General features: G+C 39.0%; 1 protein-coding gene across 2 annotated transcripts in view; it reads right to left on the bottom strand.

Annotated features, from left to right (window-relative positions):
• Positions 1-17,550, bottom strand: part of LOC129360348 (39S ribosomal protein L11, mitochondrial-like) — an 83,158-nt gene extending 65,608 nt beyond the window's left edge. Inside the window, exon 1 of one of the 2 annotated variants that reach the window (XM_055030520.1) lies at positions 17,461-17,550. Coding sequence is in view for 1 of the 2 variants with exons in the window: in XM_055030519.1 (XP_054886494.1) it covers position 17,397 (1 nt within the window). In the remaining variant the exon portion in view is untranslated. The other variant, XM_055030519.1, reaches the window with a different exon arrangement.
• Between the last annotated feature and the right edge of the window lie 2,256 nt (positions 17,551-19,806).

The following is a 19,806-nucleotide window of genomic DNA, read 5'->3' as shown; positions in this document are numbered from 1 at the left end:
GCCGTAAAAAATAACTGTTATATCTCCTACACAGAAACTCACACAGGTACCAAAATTACTGTTGTTGATCATCGGGTCTACTACAATACCCTATGGTCAAATGATGACATCACTCAGGCCACGCCCCCTGAGAACAGGAAGTGTCATGTTTTACTGTCAATGGTCGCTATCTGACCCCTTTGACCTCATCAACATGAAACTGTGCCCAGTCACAGAAGACATGTTGGTGTATTGAGGATTCCAACCCCGACCAGCTTCGATGGAGCAGGTGGGCGTGGCGGCGTGGCGAAGTGACCTGTAACGCCATTGCCATACGTTTGGCTCTCAATTTTATTTTTAAAGTTTTATTTTTTTTAATAATTTTGTTTTGTGGGTTAGAGTACAAACATTCATTAATTTTGGCTAGAAATAATACAAACATCGTCATTCAGCAAAACCTTTATTGTGTTACTCAGCTCCGCTGAGTAACACATTCTGGTCAGTGTTGATGGAGTACGACTGGCCCCTGGTGGCGCAATACTGGTACTGCTGGCGCAATACCATTATTGCGCCAGCAGGAGTCACTGGTACTCCATCAATGAGAAAACAGATCAAGTTCGTTTTTTTTCGGACGGCCGTGAAAACGTTTCCAGCGCGTCTGCCGTGAGATTTCCAAAAGGACAGCGATTACATTTAACCTGAAATGTTATATGTAAGCCCTAAGATAATTTTTGTTGGCTTAAACACGGAGTAAATGTAGCGTTTTGTTAATGACTGTTATTTCCTACCGCAAGTAAATGCATCATTTCCCTCGTCTCTGCCTTAATGGCCAGTCAAGGGCAAAACAAATTTAAGCAATTTGATTGGTTGAGAAGGACTGCACGTACTGTAGCTGTGCTAATACTTACTGTAAGTACTGGCAGTCGGCAGGAGACCGTACATGGTTGAGGTTCGGCGCATTACGCTGTGGACTGTACATTTTTTTTGCTAAACTGTTGGCAGCTAAGTTTTCCTGAACATTATGCCTGGTTTATGGAGCCACAGAATGTTTGCTTCGGTTTTGGAGCTGCAGACCCGAATGACGCTCATGAGCCGGAACTGTCTGTTGGAGACGAGTTTTATTGCCGTTCGTCTTAAAAGTGGTAACTGAAGATGCGGTGAGTGAAGCTCAGTTCACACTACACGATTTTAGAAAAAGTCGGCCAATTCTGAAAACGTGAGAGAACACACACTAGCCTATTTAAAATCGTAGGTGTAACGGGTTCGTTCTAAGAGTGTGAGGTTTCACTCGAACACATTCTAATACCAGCTACGAAATACCTTCAAATTAAAATTCTGCACCACCACAGCTGAATTTGGAGTAAACAAACAAACATGGACAACGACGTTGAATTGGTAACTTTAGTTTGCGGACTTATTTTAACCCAAAAAAGACGTAACCAAAATCAAAGCCTTGGATTAAGAACTGGAGATATCGTAAGCAAGGATTATATTTGTTGCATCGCAACATGGAGGTGAGTTTTTTTTCATAAAAAATACTGTTTTCAATGTTTTTAGAAAATCAAATGGGAGTTATCCTTTCTCCCCAACTGACCGCGAAAGCTTAACGTAGCCTATTCCAGCTCCTTTCATTGAAACTTATTATATTGTTTAAAATTGTATTATGACTGCAGAATAAAATCAAATGCGCCATTTCAATCAAAGATTGGAATGTGCTTCTCAACCAGATGTACTCTGTGCAATAATTTTATAATTATCTTTCATTAAAAGATAAAAAAAAAAAGTCGGAGGAACACCACAGAGATTGGATGAATGAGCAAAGATGATTAAAGACAGTCAATATCCCCGATTTTAGATCAAAGCGGTCCCGATGTTCCACCGACTGGACCCGATCGGTCGTAACACACCACACACTACAGGATGATCGGTACGATTGTTGGGAGCGACAATCTTACAACGTTCTGAGTTCTTAAGACTGATACATTGGGGTTGTAATATTTACTTGGACCACTTGCTGTGATTAATACCTAATTATTGAGAGAGATTAAACCTGTGCTTTTGTTCTAATGTACTGAAAGTTAACTGTGATATGGGTTTCATCATGTGAATACTGACTTAAAACGACAAGATGATGAACTCTGTGAATGCTGGCTGCTGACCAAACCGCATTGGGGTGTAGAAATGGCGAACTGCAGTTCTTCACCATGTGCATATGATAGGCTCTAAATGATACGTTGATCATCCGACTGGCACCAAATTGGATATGTATGACCTTTGTTGACCTCTAAACACCCCAACAACATTGAAATGTATTTTGACTCCACTGCGCCAACTACATTAATACGCCAGCTATATCCTCGCTATATCAACGAATCTGCACCACATTTTTTGTGCGTCGTCAGGAAGTGCCGCCGAACGCATCAATGCGTACCGCCTGGTGGACGGCGCGGAAACCGCGCAACGACTTCTGTGTTAGAACGTGGGGAGCGTTGATGGAAACGGAGCAACAGTTTCCGCGGTGCGGGCGGAGGTGCTGAAAACTGCTGAGAGTATCTGTGGTGGCTGGCGTCGGGCGGCGGTTGCTAGTACCCTGCGGTGGCAATGGGCCGGAGCGGCGCTTGGCTGCGAGGGCCGCTCGAGGCTGCTTGCAGCTTTAATTAGGCCCGAGCAGCTAAGCGCTGCGAAGGCCTATTGTTTTCCTATTGTTTATTATTATTATTATTATTATTATTCTTCCACCCAAATGAATTGGCTTTTTGGGGGCTTTATCATATTCAAAAACTCACCAAACTTGTCGGAGGCCTTAAGCCTGTTTAAAATTTACGTATTTTAAAGTTGTCGCAAAAATTGCAACAGAAATGGCTCTACGGCACCACCTAGAAATTGGAAAAACACCCTTTTTTACCCTCTGCTATTCACTTACTTCACCGTAGAGACATAAAATTTGGTACACTTGTAGAACTCCCCAAGACGCTCAAAATTTACAATTAATGTCATAGTGCAAGTATCACAGGAAGTCAGCCATTTTTGATTGAAGTTCCCATTTTGACCCCATTTTTGCCGATTTTTGCCATTTACAGCCTTTGTATTTGATCTATCTCCTCCTAGGGATTTTGATTGATCGACTTCAAACTCGGTCAGTCTGTTCATAAGGCATGTCCCATCTAAAGTTATCTAAACGGTGAGTTTTTGAGTATGCTGAAGGGGGGTTAGCAGGGGTCAAAGTTCACCTACTCGCCATAAATAAATAAACTGCTATATCTCCTACACAGAAACTCACAGAGGCACCAAAGTTTCTGTGATTGATCATCATCGGGTGTCCTACAATACCCTATGGTCGAATGATGACATCACTTAGGCCACGCCCCCTGAGAACAGGAAGTGTAATGTTTTACTGTGAACTGTCGCTATCTGACTCCTTTGACCTCATCAACATGAAACTGTGCCCAGACACAGAAAACATGTTGGTGTATTGTGGATTCCAACCCCGACCAGCTTTGATGGAGCAGGTGGGCGTGGTGGCGTGGCGAAGTGACCTGTAACGCCATCGCCATACGTTTGGCTCTCAATTCCACATTTTTGGGCCCAGCTGCTGCAAACTCATAAGGATGGACCCTCATCCACTCCCCAACAGGAATCCATCACAATATTTGGTGGGCGTAGCCCAATTTCTCTATAGCGCCCCCTAGAAAACTTTAAATGATCAGCCCCAAGCCATGCTTTAACCTACAAATATGAAACTTTGTACACATGTGTACCTTGTCAGGACGTACAAAAAAGTCTCTTGGAGCCATGGTCTAAACCCCACAGGAAGTCAGCCATTTTGGATTCAAGTTCGGTTTTTGACCCCATTTTTGCCGTTTACATTCATATTTGATCTATCTCCTCCTAGGGATTTCGATTGATCGGCTTCAAACTCGGTCAGTCTGTTCATAAGGCATGTCTCATCTAAAGTTATCTAAACGGTGAGTTTTTGAGTATGCTGAAGGGGGGTTAGCAGGGGTCAAAGTTCACCTACTCGCCATAAAAACATAAACTGCTATATCTCCTACACAGAAACTCACAGAGGCACCAAAGTTTCTGTGATTGATCATCATCGGGTCTCCTACATTACCCTATGGTCGAATGATGACATCACTTAGGCCACCCCCTGAGAACAGGAAGTGTAATTTTTACGTCCGACCCCCTTTGACCTCATCAACATGAAACTGTGCCCCAGAACACAAAGACATGTTGGTGTATTGAGGATTCCAACCCCGACCAGCTACGATAGAGCAGGTGGGCATGGCGGCGTGGCGAAGTTACCTGTAACGCCATCGCCATACTTTTGGCTCTCAATACCACATTTTCGGGCTCAGCTGCTGCAAACTCACAAGGATGAATATTTATCCACTCCCCGACTGGAATCCATCACAATATTTGTAGGGCGTGGCCTAATTTCTCTATAGCGCCCCTAGAAAAAGCCCATAGGTTATGTTGTTATTAATTATTTAAATATACATTATTATAACTTTTTATATATATATAAGTTTATTTTGTGGGTTAAAGTACAAGCATTCATTCATTTTTGCTAGAAATAATACAAACAAAGTCATTCAGCAAAACTTATGACACAGCGAAGTAAGAACACACTGGGGTCAGTGTTGATGGAGTACCACTGGCACCTTGTGGAGAAATACTGGTACTGCTAGTGCAATACCAGTATTGCCCCAGCAGGAGGCAGTGGTACTCCATCAATGAGAAAACAGATCGACGCTACGTAATAACAGTCAGCCGGCGACAGCTGGGGCTGCAAAGTTTTCCTGAACATTTTGCCTGCTTTTTGGAGCCACAGAACTGGACTACGCTCAACATTTTGCTTGGATTTTGGAGTTGCAAATACGAACCACGCTTTGGAGCAAGAAGGCTCTGTTGGACCGGAGTTGGAGAAGTTTAATGGGCTCTTTGCACCTCAGCTTACACGGAAACACGGCTGAAATGTTTTTCCAAGGTAACAATTAATAATGTACATCGATCCGAAACCCCAACAAGTAAGGCAAAGAAAGGTTTTAAGATGTTCGCCTCGTTATACATTCACAGATATGAAGGTGAGTTTATTTTCTTTAAACTGCTAGCACAAGCCTGCTATCTTTCTAGTAAAAATCTGCTATTTAATTATCTAAAGATTTCTCAGCCATTCTAACGGACACTGTTTGTGCCTTATTTTCAAGCATATTACGTGTGTTTATTGTTAACGACAATAAAGCACGGGGAGGGGGAGGGAGGAGCAGATTACAGTTCAGACTTTTTGCTTGAAGTATGACGAAGAAAAACGAGCACAGAGCTTACTCTGGTATCGGAGTTCTAGTTCAGCTGACTGTTCAGATTCAGAGTTATTACTTTTAGAAAAATATGGCCGTGTTGCTTAAGGTTGTTATTTCGTTTTATTACTTTTGCATGCTTGTTGTGAATGCTCATTAAGACAGTGTTTAGAGCGGTGTGTACGGCGTTAGCTCCAAGTGGTAGCTCTAACTTGTAGCAACGAATATTTACAAGCTGTCTTAATTGAGGATGGCTTGGAAATCCATGAAAACTTAAACAAAGTACATAGTATTGTTTTATTTGTGTCTTAAGTACGACTTTGTCTTTTATAGCAGTAATAGTTACTGAAAGCGGAAAAAAGAGCCGCATTCGGGTATACAGTTGTGACGTCAGCGCGGCAGGTGCAAAGAGCCCATTGCTGTTCGTTTAAACAGTGTAACTCGCGGTGCAGTGAGTAATTCATTCCTTCCTGCTGGTTCTGGAAGCCGTCATGTTTGGAACAGTTATTCTGAGGAGGATGCTAACCCAATGCCTGAGGCCTGCAACGTTTTTAATGCTAACGAAGCGCTTGACTAATTCAATAAACTGAATAGTGTGTGTGATACATCCAGTTTCATAAATTCAGAGTTGTTTGTTATTATGTATAGAAGATGTTTAAAATGTCGTTTGAAAGAGCTCTGAGAAAATGCTAAGTATCTTTTTACAGATCCATTGGGGTTGTAATATTTAGTTGCAGCACTTCCTGTGATTAATACCTAATTAATGGGTGGGATTGAGCCTGTGCTATTGTTCTAAAGTGCTGAAAGTTAACTGTGCTCTGTTATTGTGCATTGCCCTTGGTTTATTACTGAACAGTGCGGTTTATTAAACTGATACATCTTAACCTTCACCATTTTCCTGACTCAATTCACGATAACGTTAAAGTTGCACTGCATTTAGATCTCAGTTGTAGTTAACATCAAGCATGTGGGTGTGGCTTAGTGTAAAACTTTCACTATTTGCCATGAAACATCAACATTAAATGACTTCCAAATGCAAGATCACAGCTGCATCATCACACTTCCTCTGTCTTTCTAGAGAACAGCCCTGAACACATTTCCATGGTCACTTGATGACCTTAAAATACGTAAATTTTAAACAGGCTTAAGGCCTGCCCACTTTTAAGAGGCAGTCACATGTTTTTTCTGCTGTATGTTTTACTATTATTCTATAATTTATATGGGTTTCATCATGTGAATACTGACTAAAAACGATAACATGATGAACTCTATGAATGCTGGCTGCTGACCGAACCGCATTGGGGTGTAGAAATGACGAAATGCATTACTTCGCCATGTGCATATGATCGGCTCTAAATGACACGTGGATCATCGGACTGGCGCCAAATTGAAAACGTATGACCTTTGTTGACCTCTAAAGAGCAAAACAGCATTGAAATGTATTTTGACTCCACTGCGCCCCTACATTAATCCGCCAGCTATATTTCCTCGCTAAACCAATGAATCTATACCACATTTTTTTGCATCTTGAAGGATAGCCGCCGAACGCATAGATGCGTACCGCCTGGAGGACGGGCGCGGAAACTGCGCAACAACTTCTGTCTTAGCACGTGCGCAGCGTTGATGGAAACTGAGCAACTGCTTCCGCGGTGCGGGCGGAGGCGCTGAAAACTGCGCGAGAGCTTCTGTGGTGGCTGGCGTGAGGCGGCGGTTGCTCGTAGCCCGCGGTGGCAATAGGCCGGAGCGGCGCTTGGCTGCGAGGGCCGTTCGAGGCTGCTTGCAGCTTTAATTATTATTATTATTATTCTTCCACCCAAATGAATTGGCTTTTTGGGGGCTTTATCATATTCAAAAACTCACCAAACTTGGCGGAGGCCTTAAGCCTGTTTAAAATTTACGTATTTTAAAGTCGTAGCAAAAATTGCAACAGAAATGTCTCTACGGCGCCACCTAGAAATTGGAAAAACACCCTTTTTTACCCTCTGCTATTCACTTACTTTATCGTAGACACATGAAATTTGGTACACTTGTAGAACTCCCCAAGACGCTCAAAATTTACAATTAATGTCATAGTGCAAGTATCACAGGAAGTCAGCCATTTTTGATTGAAGTTCCCATTTTGACCCCATTTTTGCCGATTTTTGCCGTTTACAGCCTTTGTATTTGATCTATCTCCTCCTAGGGATTTTGATTGATCGACTTCAAACTCGGTCAGTCTGTTCATAAGGCATGTCCCATCTAAAGTTATCTAAACGGTGAGTTTTTGAGTATGCTGAAGGGGGGTTAGCAGGGGTCAAAGTTCACCTACTCGTCATAAAAAATAAACTGCTATATCTCTTACACAGAAACTCACAGAAGCATCAAAGTTTCTGTGATTGATCATCATCGGGTCTTCTACAATACCCTATGGTCGAATGATGACATCACTTAGGCCACGCCCCCTGAGAACAGGAAGTGTAATGTTTTACTGTGAACTGTCGCTATCTGACCCCTTTGACCTCATCAACATGAAACTGTGCCCAGACACAGAAAACATGTTGGTGTATTGAGGATTCCAACCCCGACCAGCTTCGATGGAGCAGGTGGGCGTGGTGGCGTGGCGAAGTGACCTGTAACGCCATCGCCATACGTTTGGCTCTCAATTCCACATTTTCGGGCCCAGCTGCTGCAAACTCATAAGGATGGACCCTCATCCACTCCCCAACAGGAATCCATCACAATATTTGGTGGGCGTGGCCTAATTTCTCTATAGCGCCCCCTAGAAAACTTTAAATGATCAGCCCCAAGCCATGCTTTAACCTACAAATACGAAACTTTGTACACATGTGTACCTTGTCAGGACGTACAAAAAAGTCTCTTGGAGCCATGGTCTAAACCCCACAGGAAGTCGGCCATTTTGGATTCAAGTTCGGTTTTTGACCCCATTTTTGCCGTTTACAGCCTTCATATTTGATCTATCTCCTCCTAGGGATTTCGATTGATCGGCTTCAAACTCGGTCAGTATGTTCATAAGGCATGTCTCATCTAAAGTTATCTAAACGGTGAGTTTTTGAGTATGCTGAAGGGGGGTTAGCAGGGGTCAAAGTTCACCTACTCGCCGTAAAAAATAACTGTTATATCTCCTACACAGAAACTCACACAGGTACCAAAATTACTGTTGTTGATCATCATCGGGTCTACTACAATACCCTATGGTCGAATGATGACATCACTTAGGCCACGCCCCCTGAGAACAGGAAGTGTCATGTTTTACTTTCAATGGTCGCTATCTGACCCCTTTGACCTCATCAACATGAAACTGTGCCCAGTCACAGAAGACATGTTGGTGTATTGAGGATTCCAACCCCGACCAGCTTCGATGGAGCAGGTGGGCGTGGCGGCGTGGCGAAGTGACCTGTAACGCCATTGCCATACGTTTGGCTCTCAATTTTATTTTTAAAGTTTTATTTTTTTTAATAATTTTGTTTTGTGGGTTAGAGTGCAAACATTCATTAATTTTGGCTAGAAATAATACAAACATCGTCATTCAGCAAAACCTTTATTGTGTTACTCAGCTCTGCTGAGTAACACATTCTGGTCAGTGTTGATGGAGTACGACTGGCCCCTGGTGGCGCAATACTGGTACTGCTGGCGCAATACCATTATTGCGCCAGCAGGAGTCACTGGTACTCCATCAATGAGAAAACAAATCAAGTTCGGTTTTTTTCGGACGGCCGTGAAAACGTTTCCAGCGCGTCTGCCGTGAGATTTCCAAAAGGACAGCGATTACATTTAACCTGAAATGTTATATGTAAGCCCTAAGATAATTTTTGTTGGCTTAAAACACGGAGTAAATGTAGCGTTTTGTTAATGACTGTTATTTCCTACCGCAAGTAAATGCATCATTTCCCTCGTCTCTGCCTTAATGGCCAGTCAAGGGCAAAAACAAATTTAAGCAATTTGATTGGTTGAGAAGGACTGCACGTACTGTAGCTGTGCTAATACTTACTGTACGTACTGGCAGTCGGCAGGAGATCGTACATGGTTGAGGTTCGGCGCATTACGCTGTGGACTGTACATTTTTTTTGCTAAACTGTTGGAGCAGCTAAGTTTTCCTGAACATTATGCCTGGTTTATGGAGCCACAGAACCGGACCACGCTAACGTTTGCTTCGGTTTTGGAGCTGCAGACCCGAATGACGCTCATGAGCCGGAACGGTCTGTTGGAGAGGAGTTTTATTGCCGTTCGTCTTAAAAGTGGTAACTGGAGATGCGGTGAGTGAAGCTCAGTTCACACTACACGATTTTAGAAAAGTCGGCCAATTCTGAAAACGTGAGAGAACACACACTAGCCTATTTAAATCGTAGGTGTAACGGGTTCGTTCTAAGAGTGTGAGGTTTCACTCGAACACATTCTAATACCAGCTACGAAATACCTTCAAATTAAAATTCTGCACTACCACAGCTGAATTTGGAGTAAACAAACAAACATGGACAACGACGTTGAATTGGTAACTTTAGTTTGCGGACTTATTTTAACCCAAAAAAGACGTAACCAAAAATCAAAGCCTTGGATTAAGAACTGGAAATATCGTAAGCAAGGATTATATTTTTGCATCGCAACATGGAGGTGAGTTTTTTTTTTTCATAAAAAATACTGTTTTCAATGTTTTTAGAAAATCAAATGGGAGTTATCCTTTCTCCCCAACTGACCGCGAAAGCTTAACCTAGCCTATTCCAGCTCCTTTCATTGAAAGTTATTATATTGTTTAAAATTGTATTATGACTGCAGAATAAAATCAAATGCGCCATTTCAACCAAAGATTGGAATGTGCTTCTCAACCAGATGTACTCTGTGCAATAATTTTATAATTATCTTTCATTAAAAGATAAAAAAAAAGTCGGAGGAACACCACAGAGATTGGATGAATGAGCAAAGATGATTAAAGACAGTCAATATCCCCGATTTTAGATCAAAGCGGTCCCGATGTTCCACCGACTGGACCCGATCGGTCGTAACACACCACACACTACAGGATGATCGGTTTACGATTGTTGAGAGCGACAATCTTACAACGTTCTGAGTTCTTAAGACTGATACATTGGGGTTGTAATATTTACTTGGACCACTTGCTGTGATTAATACCTAATTATTGAGAGAGATTAAACCTGTGCTTTTGTTCTAATGTACTGAAAGTTAACTGTGCTCTCTGAATGTGCATTGCCCTTGGTTTATTACTGATCAGAAGGGTTTATTAAACTGATACATCTTAACCTTTACCATTTTCCTGACTCATTTTAGGAAAATGTTAAAGTTGCACTGCATTTCAGTTGCAGTTAACATCAAAGCATGTGGGTGTGGCTTAGTGTAAAACTTTCACTATTTGCCATGAAACATAAACATTAAAAAACTTCCAAATGCAAGATCAGAGCTGCATCACACTTCCTGTGTTTCTCTATAGAACAATCCTGAACACATTTCCATGGTCACTTGATGAAATCACCCTAGCCCCGCCCACTTTTCAAAGGCAATCACCAGTTTTTTCTCCTGTGAGTTTTACTGTTATTCTATCATATATATGGGTTTCATCATGTGAATACTGACTTAAAACGACAAGATGATGAACTCTGTGAATGCTGGCTGCTGACCAAACCGCATTGGGGTGTAGAAATGGCGAACTGCAGTTCTTCACCATGTGCATATGATAGGCTCTAAATGATACGTTGATCATCCGACTGTATGACCTTTGTTGACCTCTAAACACCCCAACAACATTGAAATGTATTTTGACTCCACTGCGCCAACTACATTAATACACCAGCTATATCTCCTCGCTATATCAACGAATCTGCACCACATTTTTTGTGCGTCGTCAGGAAGTGCCGCCGAACGCATCGATGCGTACCGCCTGGTGGACGGGCGCGGAAACCGCGCAACGACTTCTGTGTTAGAACGTGGGGAGCGTTGATGGAAACGAAGCAACAGTTTCCGCGGTGTGGGCGGAGGTGCTGAAAACTGCTGAGAGTATCTGTGGTGGCTGGCGTGAGGCGGCGGTTGCTAGTACCCTGCGGTGGCAATAGGCCGGAGCGGCGCTTGGCTGCGAGGGCCGCTCGAGGCTGCTTGCAGCTTTAATTCCAATTTTATTTCAATGACTAATTATTAGTGTTAATTAAGCAACCTAATTATTTTTACTAAATTGTGGCATTTTTAGCTTTCCATATTTTGTAGTAAATGTCATGCATGGGTCATAGATTTAATTTTTTTTTTTAAACAGCATTACCAAGTCCAAATTCATGTTATTCTGTTATTAAATGTTTCTGTTTTAAAACATCAATAAAGTGGTTTGTTTACTTAACATTAACACACTGAGAATCTCAAACCCGCTGCACCAAGTAATGATTACAGATGAGCTGGAGAGACGACGCGAGTTTCTAACATGTTGGCCGGAAACAAAGAGCAGGAGCCACACGAAGCAAGAACAATCACAGCTAATGCTTGTTGCACACCACAGAAGAATCTGTCAAAGCAGACACATCTCACACTCATTAATGTGTAAAACACACATCATTTAGCATTAAATGTAAACACTTCCTGCTGTTTTTTTACTGTTTACACACAACTGGCGTCCAGAAAAGATTTTAAGACTAACAGAAAACTGCTATTTGGAGCTTTAAAAATCACTTCAAAGCAAAAATGTTGTACTTTTTGTCACTTTTTGAAGGATGTTTGGGAAAGAATTTGTTGTAATAGCTGTTTCTTGGTGCCTGAAATAATAAAATGTTTTGTATTTGCCCTCCTAGTCGATCAATATGTCCAATTTCCATTACAAGCCGATTGATTTGTGCAGTTTGGACCCATTGCATCCTTTACAAGAATTTAAGTTTCCAATTGTGATAACAAAAGCAGGAGATAAAAAAAGAACGCTCTGTGCTTCTTGCAGTGCAAACACAACAAAAAATAAATTAAACAACCAAGAACAACTTATTCCTAACCTACAGCAGAATATCCAGGCCAGACTAAGAAAAAAATAAGAATAAAGCAAAATTACAAAATAAAGTCATATAATTTTTTTAAATAATACAATAGTAATGTCACAATAACTTTGGTATTGTGCAAATAAATAAATACTTTATCTGTTGACAAATCAGAATCTGATTATAATATTTACTGTGACATTATTTTGAAAATCCTACAGCTTTATTCTATGATATTAACTATTCTCTTATTACTGCAACATTATTCTGGTAATATTATGACTTTATACTAAATGCAGTATGACTTTAATCTAATAATATTTCAAGTTTATCCTCATAATATTATACTTTTATTTTTAAAGTATTACTTTATTCTGGTGTGTTTTTGACTTTGTTCTCATGAGTTATTCTCTTAAAATTGACTTTATTCCCATAATAATGTTACTTTATTCTCTGAATTTTATTTATTTATTTTTTTCCTGGCACTAATACTTCATCATAGTACTACTAACCCTACCAAATTCTCTAAACCTAACTCTGAAAAAGTAGAATTTGCTGCATTAAACCTGTATCACTGCAGCGAGGTTCAGTCCAGGACTTTGTAGTTAAATAGTGATGACTATTTAATCAGCTTGTCTGCTGATTTACACTGCAGACAAACACCCAAACACAACCTGCGTGTATGACTTCTGCTTCCCTGTCATCAAACCTCAGCCAGCCTCCTGGCTCCTCTGAATTACTTTTCTCCTCTCCTCTTTTGGATAGCAGAGCAGAAACACTGAGACCCACCTGCACAACAACAGATCTGGAACCAATCTGTACAAAGCAACAAACAGCCAGCACAAAAGTTTACAAGCACAGAAATAGATACTTGCAAATGCAGAGGGTTTTCTGATTTACACTGCAGACGAGCAGCTTGTTGTGTGTTTGTTTTTGTTTTGTTTTTTGCTAGTCTTTATTTGGATTATCTGGCTACACTGGCTGCCAGTTTATTTTCTGGTACCTTAGAAAAAACATCCAAACCTCTGACTGTTGGCTCCAGGAATCAAGCTGAAGATAAATTAGACATTTTGCTGCTCTGTTATCGTCCAATGTCTTCCAGCATGTTTCAGGCTTCAGGCCAGGATTCATAATTTGCATGGCATGAATGTTTCAAGAAGGAGCTAAATTCATTTTTACCACTTAAAGGAAAATTTTAAGATACATGGACAATGAAAAATGAAGGGGAAGAAATACACCGTCTAAATTTGAAGTTGCTGCTGATTTTCTGGAGGGTGTTTCAGTTGGTAAAACTTTATAAGAATAAGAAAATACTTATTCTCACTATGTATTCTGCCCACAAAAAAACTATTTTTATTATTTTCTATCAAAGTTGTACATCGAGACAATCATTATATAGGATTTTTTATATATAATGACGCATTTTAAAACATTAGATTTTATGTTTTTATTTTAAAATTTTTAATTTGAAATGAGCGTTTAGCAGCTATCGCTAGGAGATAAATTCAGGGGTAGTATCTATCATTATAAAATGAAAGTTTCTTGTTATGAAAAGATGTAAAACTCAACAATATTTATTTCTCATTAAAACAAGAATATTTCAGAGTCGTCTAGAAGAAACAAGGATGAGAAGATGGAGAGAAGGAGTCCCAATCCGGCGTTTCAGAAAGCAATAATCTGCCAGACTAACTTATTTTTGAGAAATGTTTTTCTCGATGCTAGCCAGGCTAAAGCTAGCTGTGCGCCAGAGGTCGGGCGCTGGAAACGACTACTGTTGTGCTAAAGCTGTGCTAAAAGGAGTTAGCTTATCAGCAAAGCTATTAAACCGTAAAATAGCATCTCAATGCTAAACACTTTGCAGCTGCACAATCCTCAATATTTCTAAAATACTATCTTTTAAAAGATGTTACATGAATTATCAGAAGTTTCTGAAGCACCAGTTCAATAACCTCATCCACAGATACAAATGATGCATAGTTTTCATCAAGCTCATTATGTCTATTTATTCAATAATTTAGCAGCAAAGAAGGTTTTTTTAAAATGTTGCTCAATTTATTTAATTAATTAATTTAACACAATAAAAATTTTAATCAAGTTAAACTGATTTTTTCGTGTTGGCCTTTATTAAGGTCCTTTGGTGAAGTATTGTCAATAATGTCTTCCAATAACATAATTATATAATCATATTTTAAAATTTCTTAACGACTTTGAACATTTATAGCAGTACAAAATGGTGGGCCACTGCCCTACACCTGCACAGGGGTTAGAAAATTTTATGGGTGGAAACATGAAATCAGGGCTGCAGCTAATGATTATTTTAGTAATTGATTATTAATTGATAATTAATTGATTAATTACGATTAACTGTTTCAGTCCAACCTGAAAAATAAACCTGGAAGCGGCTACAAGGGCATGTGATTACAAATATATATATATTTTCACACATTGCTTTGTTCTCTCATCAAAGAGTTCAGTGGATTTAATTAAGCCAACCAACAACAGGAACTAATGCACTGCGAAAAAGATGAAAAGAGAAAAAACTATAGTAAAGCAAGACTCCAAAAGGACCGCAAATTTAACTTGATGCACAGCAAAGAAAGAAAGAGATTCTGAAATGGAAATGAATAAACTCTGCCCCCATGTGTGTCATAAATATCAGCTATTCGTTGTTTGCAGCAAAGCAATGTAGTAATTGCTGAACTGAAGCCAAGGTGATATTTCAATACGAGCCTCCACTGGTGTGTCAAGAAAAGAAACTGCGGAGTGAATTCACTGAAAAGATGATTAGCAATAAAAAGAGAGCTCTGGTGAAAGTTGGAAAAGTTAAAAAGCTTTTAGCATTCTCAAGGTTAATCTCAGCATTATTCATATTCAAAAAATGGAGCCAGGTTGCATTTATACAGTTCTCTTTTCATTTCTTAAAATAAAAAAGCAACATCTATTCATTTACAGATTTTCATATTGCTGTCTGTCACAGCACCAATTCTTGAGCCAATGTTCTCGTCTGAGTGCAAGGACACTTGTTTCCTCCTCATGAAATATGGAGAAGGCTTAGTTTATTTAGGCTTCATTGTCAACATCAACCATTAGCTGATTCTTCTGCAGGGAACCTTTGATTCTCACGGATTGTGAAGCTTAGCTGATGCAAACGGCAAGACGAAAAACCTGACTGATTGTTGACAGCAGCTGGCAACTCATTTTAAAACATAACTGAAGTCTAGGATTGAACCTCATTCAATAGAAATATAGAGTGAAATTAAATGTTAAAACTCATAAATGCCAGTAATGATTGAAATGATTGCACAACCTCTGAAAAAACTGTGTTTTTTACATTCTGAAATATGTATAATTAAATGTTTACCACCACTGCATCTGGCTGTCAGAATGATGTTCTTTTTTTGAAGTACTTTATTGAATTTTACATCCTGTTCTTTTCAAGCTGATCAGATAAACAACACAAACTTTCATAAAATATCCAATTTTGTTTCAGTCCACATAACATTTTTTGGAAAGTCTTGTAAATCATTAAGACGTTTTTGAATCATGTGAGACAAACCTTTGAGTAGTTTTGGGTCAGCAGTGGTTTTGACCTGGAGACTCTCTCATGTTTGAATCAGACTCTCTCTCTTATTGTTTAATAATAACTGGCATTTATCATATTGTTTATTATTTATGGTGATAAAGATTAAGACTTTTGATTTACCATTGATTTATGTTTTTAGAAAATGTTTGGATTATTAGGTTTACTATTTACACTTTGTTCAATTAAAGCCAGAAATATTGCAGGGAATCTACAAGGCAGAATTCATATTTTGCATATTTCTGTTCTTCCCTTTTGGTCTCTCTCTCGTTGGTCTGGGTATCAATTCAGATTTCCAAAATGTATTTGATTCGACTCACAATTCAGTTTGACTGAGTTTCGATTCAGTTAATTATATTACGCTGTCACAGTTTTACTTGGATATGGAAGATATTCTCAGAAGAGCTGAATAATGTTGTAAATAACAGAAACTAATGGTAACTTGGTGAATCAGTGAAAATATGAATACTTACATTAAGAATTTATCACAATGCAATTACATCATGTACTTTTTATTTAGCATGACCTTCCTAAAACAAAAATGCAATAATTTAAATAAATGTGATAATTTAAACAACTATTTGTTAATTAAATATTTGTTTGTGGGGCTGATTGCTTTGCCATCCTGACACAAGCACAGAGTTATCTAAAAAAAGGTAGCAATAAATAGTTCTTATCACTTTTATCATTATCACAAAATATTGTGATAAAACTTTAAATACATAGACCAGTCATATCCCGGAGTCCCAATAAATGAGTTTGTAATATTTTCAGAAAGTATTTAAGTTATAAAATCTGAAAGCCAGATGATAACCAGGCTGGTCAAATTAGCATTAGCATGTAAAATGCCGGTTCATAACACTTGGAATATATTGGTCAACAAGTATTTGTCTATAAACTGTCTTTTACTACATAAATATTGCAAACACGCATATATTCGGGTATATATTTGCGATGTGCCGTGCAGCGGTACCTGGTTACCATGGTAATGGATCTAGGTGAGACATTATCCTCCCCAACCGGAAGTAATCCTCCTCTAAGACACTAATCCTGCTTGGTTGCTATAGTTGGAAAACTTTACGCGGTGTCTCAATAATTGTCTGTTTGGGTTATAATATACTGGAAAGAGAAAAGCACTGGAGGAGGAATGAGCTGTTTGTCTTTATATCTACTCTGAGGATAATTGATCTCTCCACGCTGAATGAAGGCGTTCGTCCTGTGGCAGAAAATTTTACCCAGTTCCTCGTTCTGCGTTTATTTATTCCTGCAATGATTATTCTTTGAAGGCTCTGCAGCTTTCAAAAGGTGCCAATATTCACAGCTTTTAAGTCCGAGATACATTTGTTCAAATAAATCAGTATAAAACTTGACTCTGTTAAGCTTCCAGTAAACAAACACAAATTATATCAAAACAGGAGGATTTTTTAAACCCTCATAAACGACCAATAACTACAGAGCTTCTCCTAAAATACCACCTGGACACGTTTTGTACTGATGGTGAAACAAATGAGCCACATTTTTACATCCACCGGCCCAACAGACAACAATCACCGACTCTGAAAGTCAAACCTCTATAATACTCACTTTCTTCTCCTCCAGAGTGATTAATAACGCCGCTAAAACGACAATAACCTCCGTGTTTTCATACCTGTTACTTGTCCCGACCCTTCACGCTGTCAGCAGCATCCTTCAGGGCGCAGCCATCTTGGATTAAAGCGGACTGCCTGCTGCTCCGTGGTCACAGCGCTGCTCCCTGCCGGCACGGAGGAGCAACTGCAGCAAACTGGATTTGTTCTGTTTGAAGAGGCCTGCAGCTATAAGGGAACGACTTAGAATGGTATTTATTCGTAAAAATGTCTTTTTACAGTGAAGCATGAGCAAATATAGTACTTTTAATGTTCAGATGGACAAAGACATACTCAAACCGACAAAGCAAATCAGGGGCTTGAATACAAATGTACATCAATTCCAGGGTTGTGAATGCTTTGGCATAGCAATGTACAGTGCTTATTAAAGTATTCACACTCTTCTATGCTTTATTAATTTTATAGCGTTTACAAATCAAAGCTAAGACTGCTAAATTTGCCTTTTTTTTTAAACAAAACTACTGATTTCCACAAGATGAAGAAAATTAAATAAAAATTTTAAATATGACATAAGTGATTGCATCAATATTCATCGCCTTCAAATCAGTAATCATTGGAGGTACCTCTGGTTGCAATTAAAGCAGTCACCGTTTCTGTGTGACTTTAGATGGACGCTGGTTGTCTCACTTGCAAATGGACACAAGTTGTCCTCCAGGATTTAACCTTAACATTTAAAGGGTTTTTGTGATTTATTTTGCTAAAAAAATGCAGCATTTTGTTGATCATGACTGATTTGTAAAAGTAATTAAAAAAAGCTTGAATCATTTTGACAAGCACTGTTTCTTTTTAAAATGGTCACAAAGTTTCTCATTCAAACCAAAAGCATATGAACCAGATGTAGCATAAAACCATAATGATTTAAATAAAACACTGAAATTAGATTTTTTTTCAAGAAAATCTAAAGCTTTTATATAATCTACAGAAACTGATTTTCACAACAGAAGAGAACATTTTCTGAAAAAATGAAAACAAACATGTAACGTGATCTTAGAGCGACACAATGTCACTCATAATAAATTAATGCTAGAAACATAAATACCTCCAATCCATTTATATTTTATGTGGTTTTGAGCAGTGCTGCTTGAAATCTAATAATGCATCTTCACTCAAAAGACACACCCACACAACACTGCTAGTTTCTACATTTCTAAGTGACACTCCCTCACAGGCAGAACCAGCCAGATTGGGTGCAAAGTTCCTAGAAAACATTGAGTTGTTTTTGTTCTTGCAGCAAACACTCCCTTTATATTCCCAGAATTATGTAGACAAAGAATGCTGCAGCAATGTCTAAAGATAGTCAACTAGAAGAGTTCAAAGAGCTGAAAAGACATGAATGCAGTGGCTTGTCGGAAATATTGCCAAAAAAAAGTTATTTTTTTAGATTTTCTTTTTCTTTTATACAGTCAATTTTAACTGGGGGGTGGTATCTGCTCATATTTAATTACATTTAAGTAATTAATTTAATTAAATATGAAGTAATTAAGTCACCCAGGTAAAAGTTTAAAATACAACAATAAAACTCTCCTAAAAGCTTTTTTTTAGTTACTAGGTAAATATAGTAACAAACACTGGTGTAGAACCCATATTTTTAACCAGATAAGTCTGTAAGTCTCATTTTTGTTTTTTTATTAAGTGTTTTCTTCGCTGCTCTTTTTGACACCTGGTCATTATGGAAACAACATCCATGGACGCCCTGAAGCCTTCTGCACATCAGCAGAAGCTTTCTCCAGGACTACTTGCTAAGTGACTGATTCGGGTGTGATGTCCCTCGCAGCAGCATTCTTACGAGTGAAGCTGTTGTGATGCAAAGTGAAGACGATGGTTTTGTTTCTCCCTTAAGTAACCATGACAGCCGACAAAGATGGCGGCAGCGACTGGAGAGGCCTGTTTGATTCCTGTTGCTTCCAGGGGACAATCAGGAAGTTGGAGTGGCGTAAAGTCTGTGTGCACACAGCTGTGGAGCCCAGGAGGAGTCACAAAGGAGTTATGGTTTTCTTCTTCTGTGGTTTTTGAAGGATTTTTAAGGTTGAAAGAAGCAACTATTTGTTTGCAGAGTTACTGGAGTAGAGGAACAAAACCTTTGTAAGTAAATAAATAATAAAAATCATAATTACATGAAATGTTGAATGTGTTAAAATTTATGTAATTAATAAGAATTAACATGTTAATGTCATGACCATAACTAAAACAAAATTCTAAAACATTTCCAACAAATATGAATTGATGGTTAAAAAAACTAAAATCACTAAAAAAATAAATATTTTTGTGTTGTATTTGTTGCTCCCTTGGAAAAGAGGATGTGAATCTCAATGGGGTTTTATGAAATAAATGTTAAATAAATGAGGAAA

The sequence above is a fragment of the Poeciliopsis prolifica genome, unplaced genomic scaffold (genome assembly GCF_027474105.1).
Source record: "Poeciliopsis prolifica strain line A6 unplaced genomic scaffold, Auburn_PproV2 SCAFFOLD006, whole genome shotgun sequence".
In the NCBI taxonomy this organism is placed as follows: Eukaryota; Metazoa; Chordata; class Actinopteri; order Cyprinodontiformes; family Poeciliidae; genus Poeciliopsis; species Poeciliopsis prolifica.
Note: the sequence above shows the minus strand (reverse complement) of the source record. Positions and strands in the feature narration are given on the sequence as shown.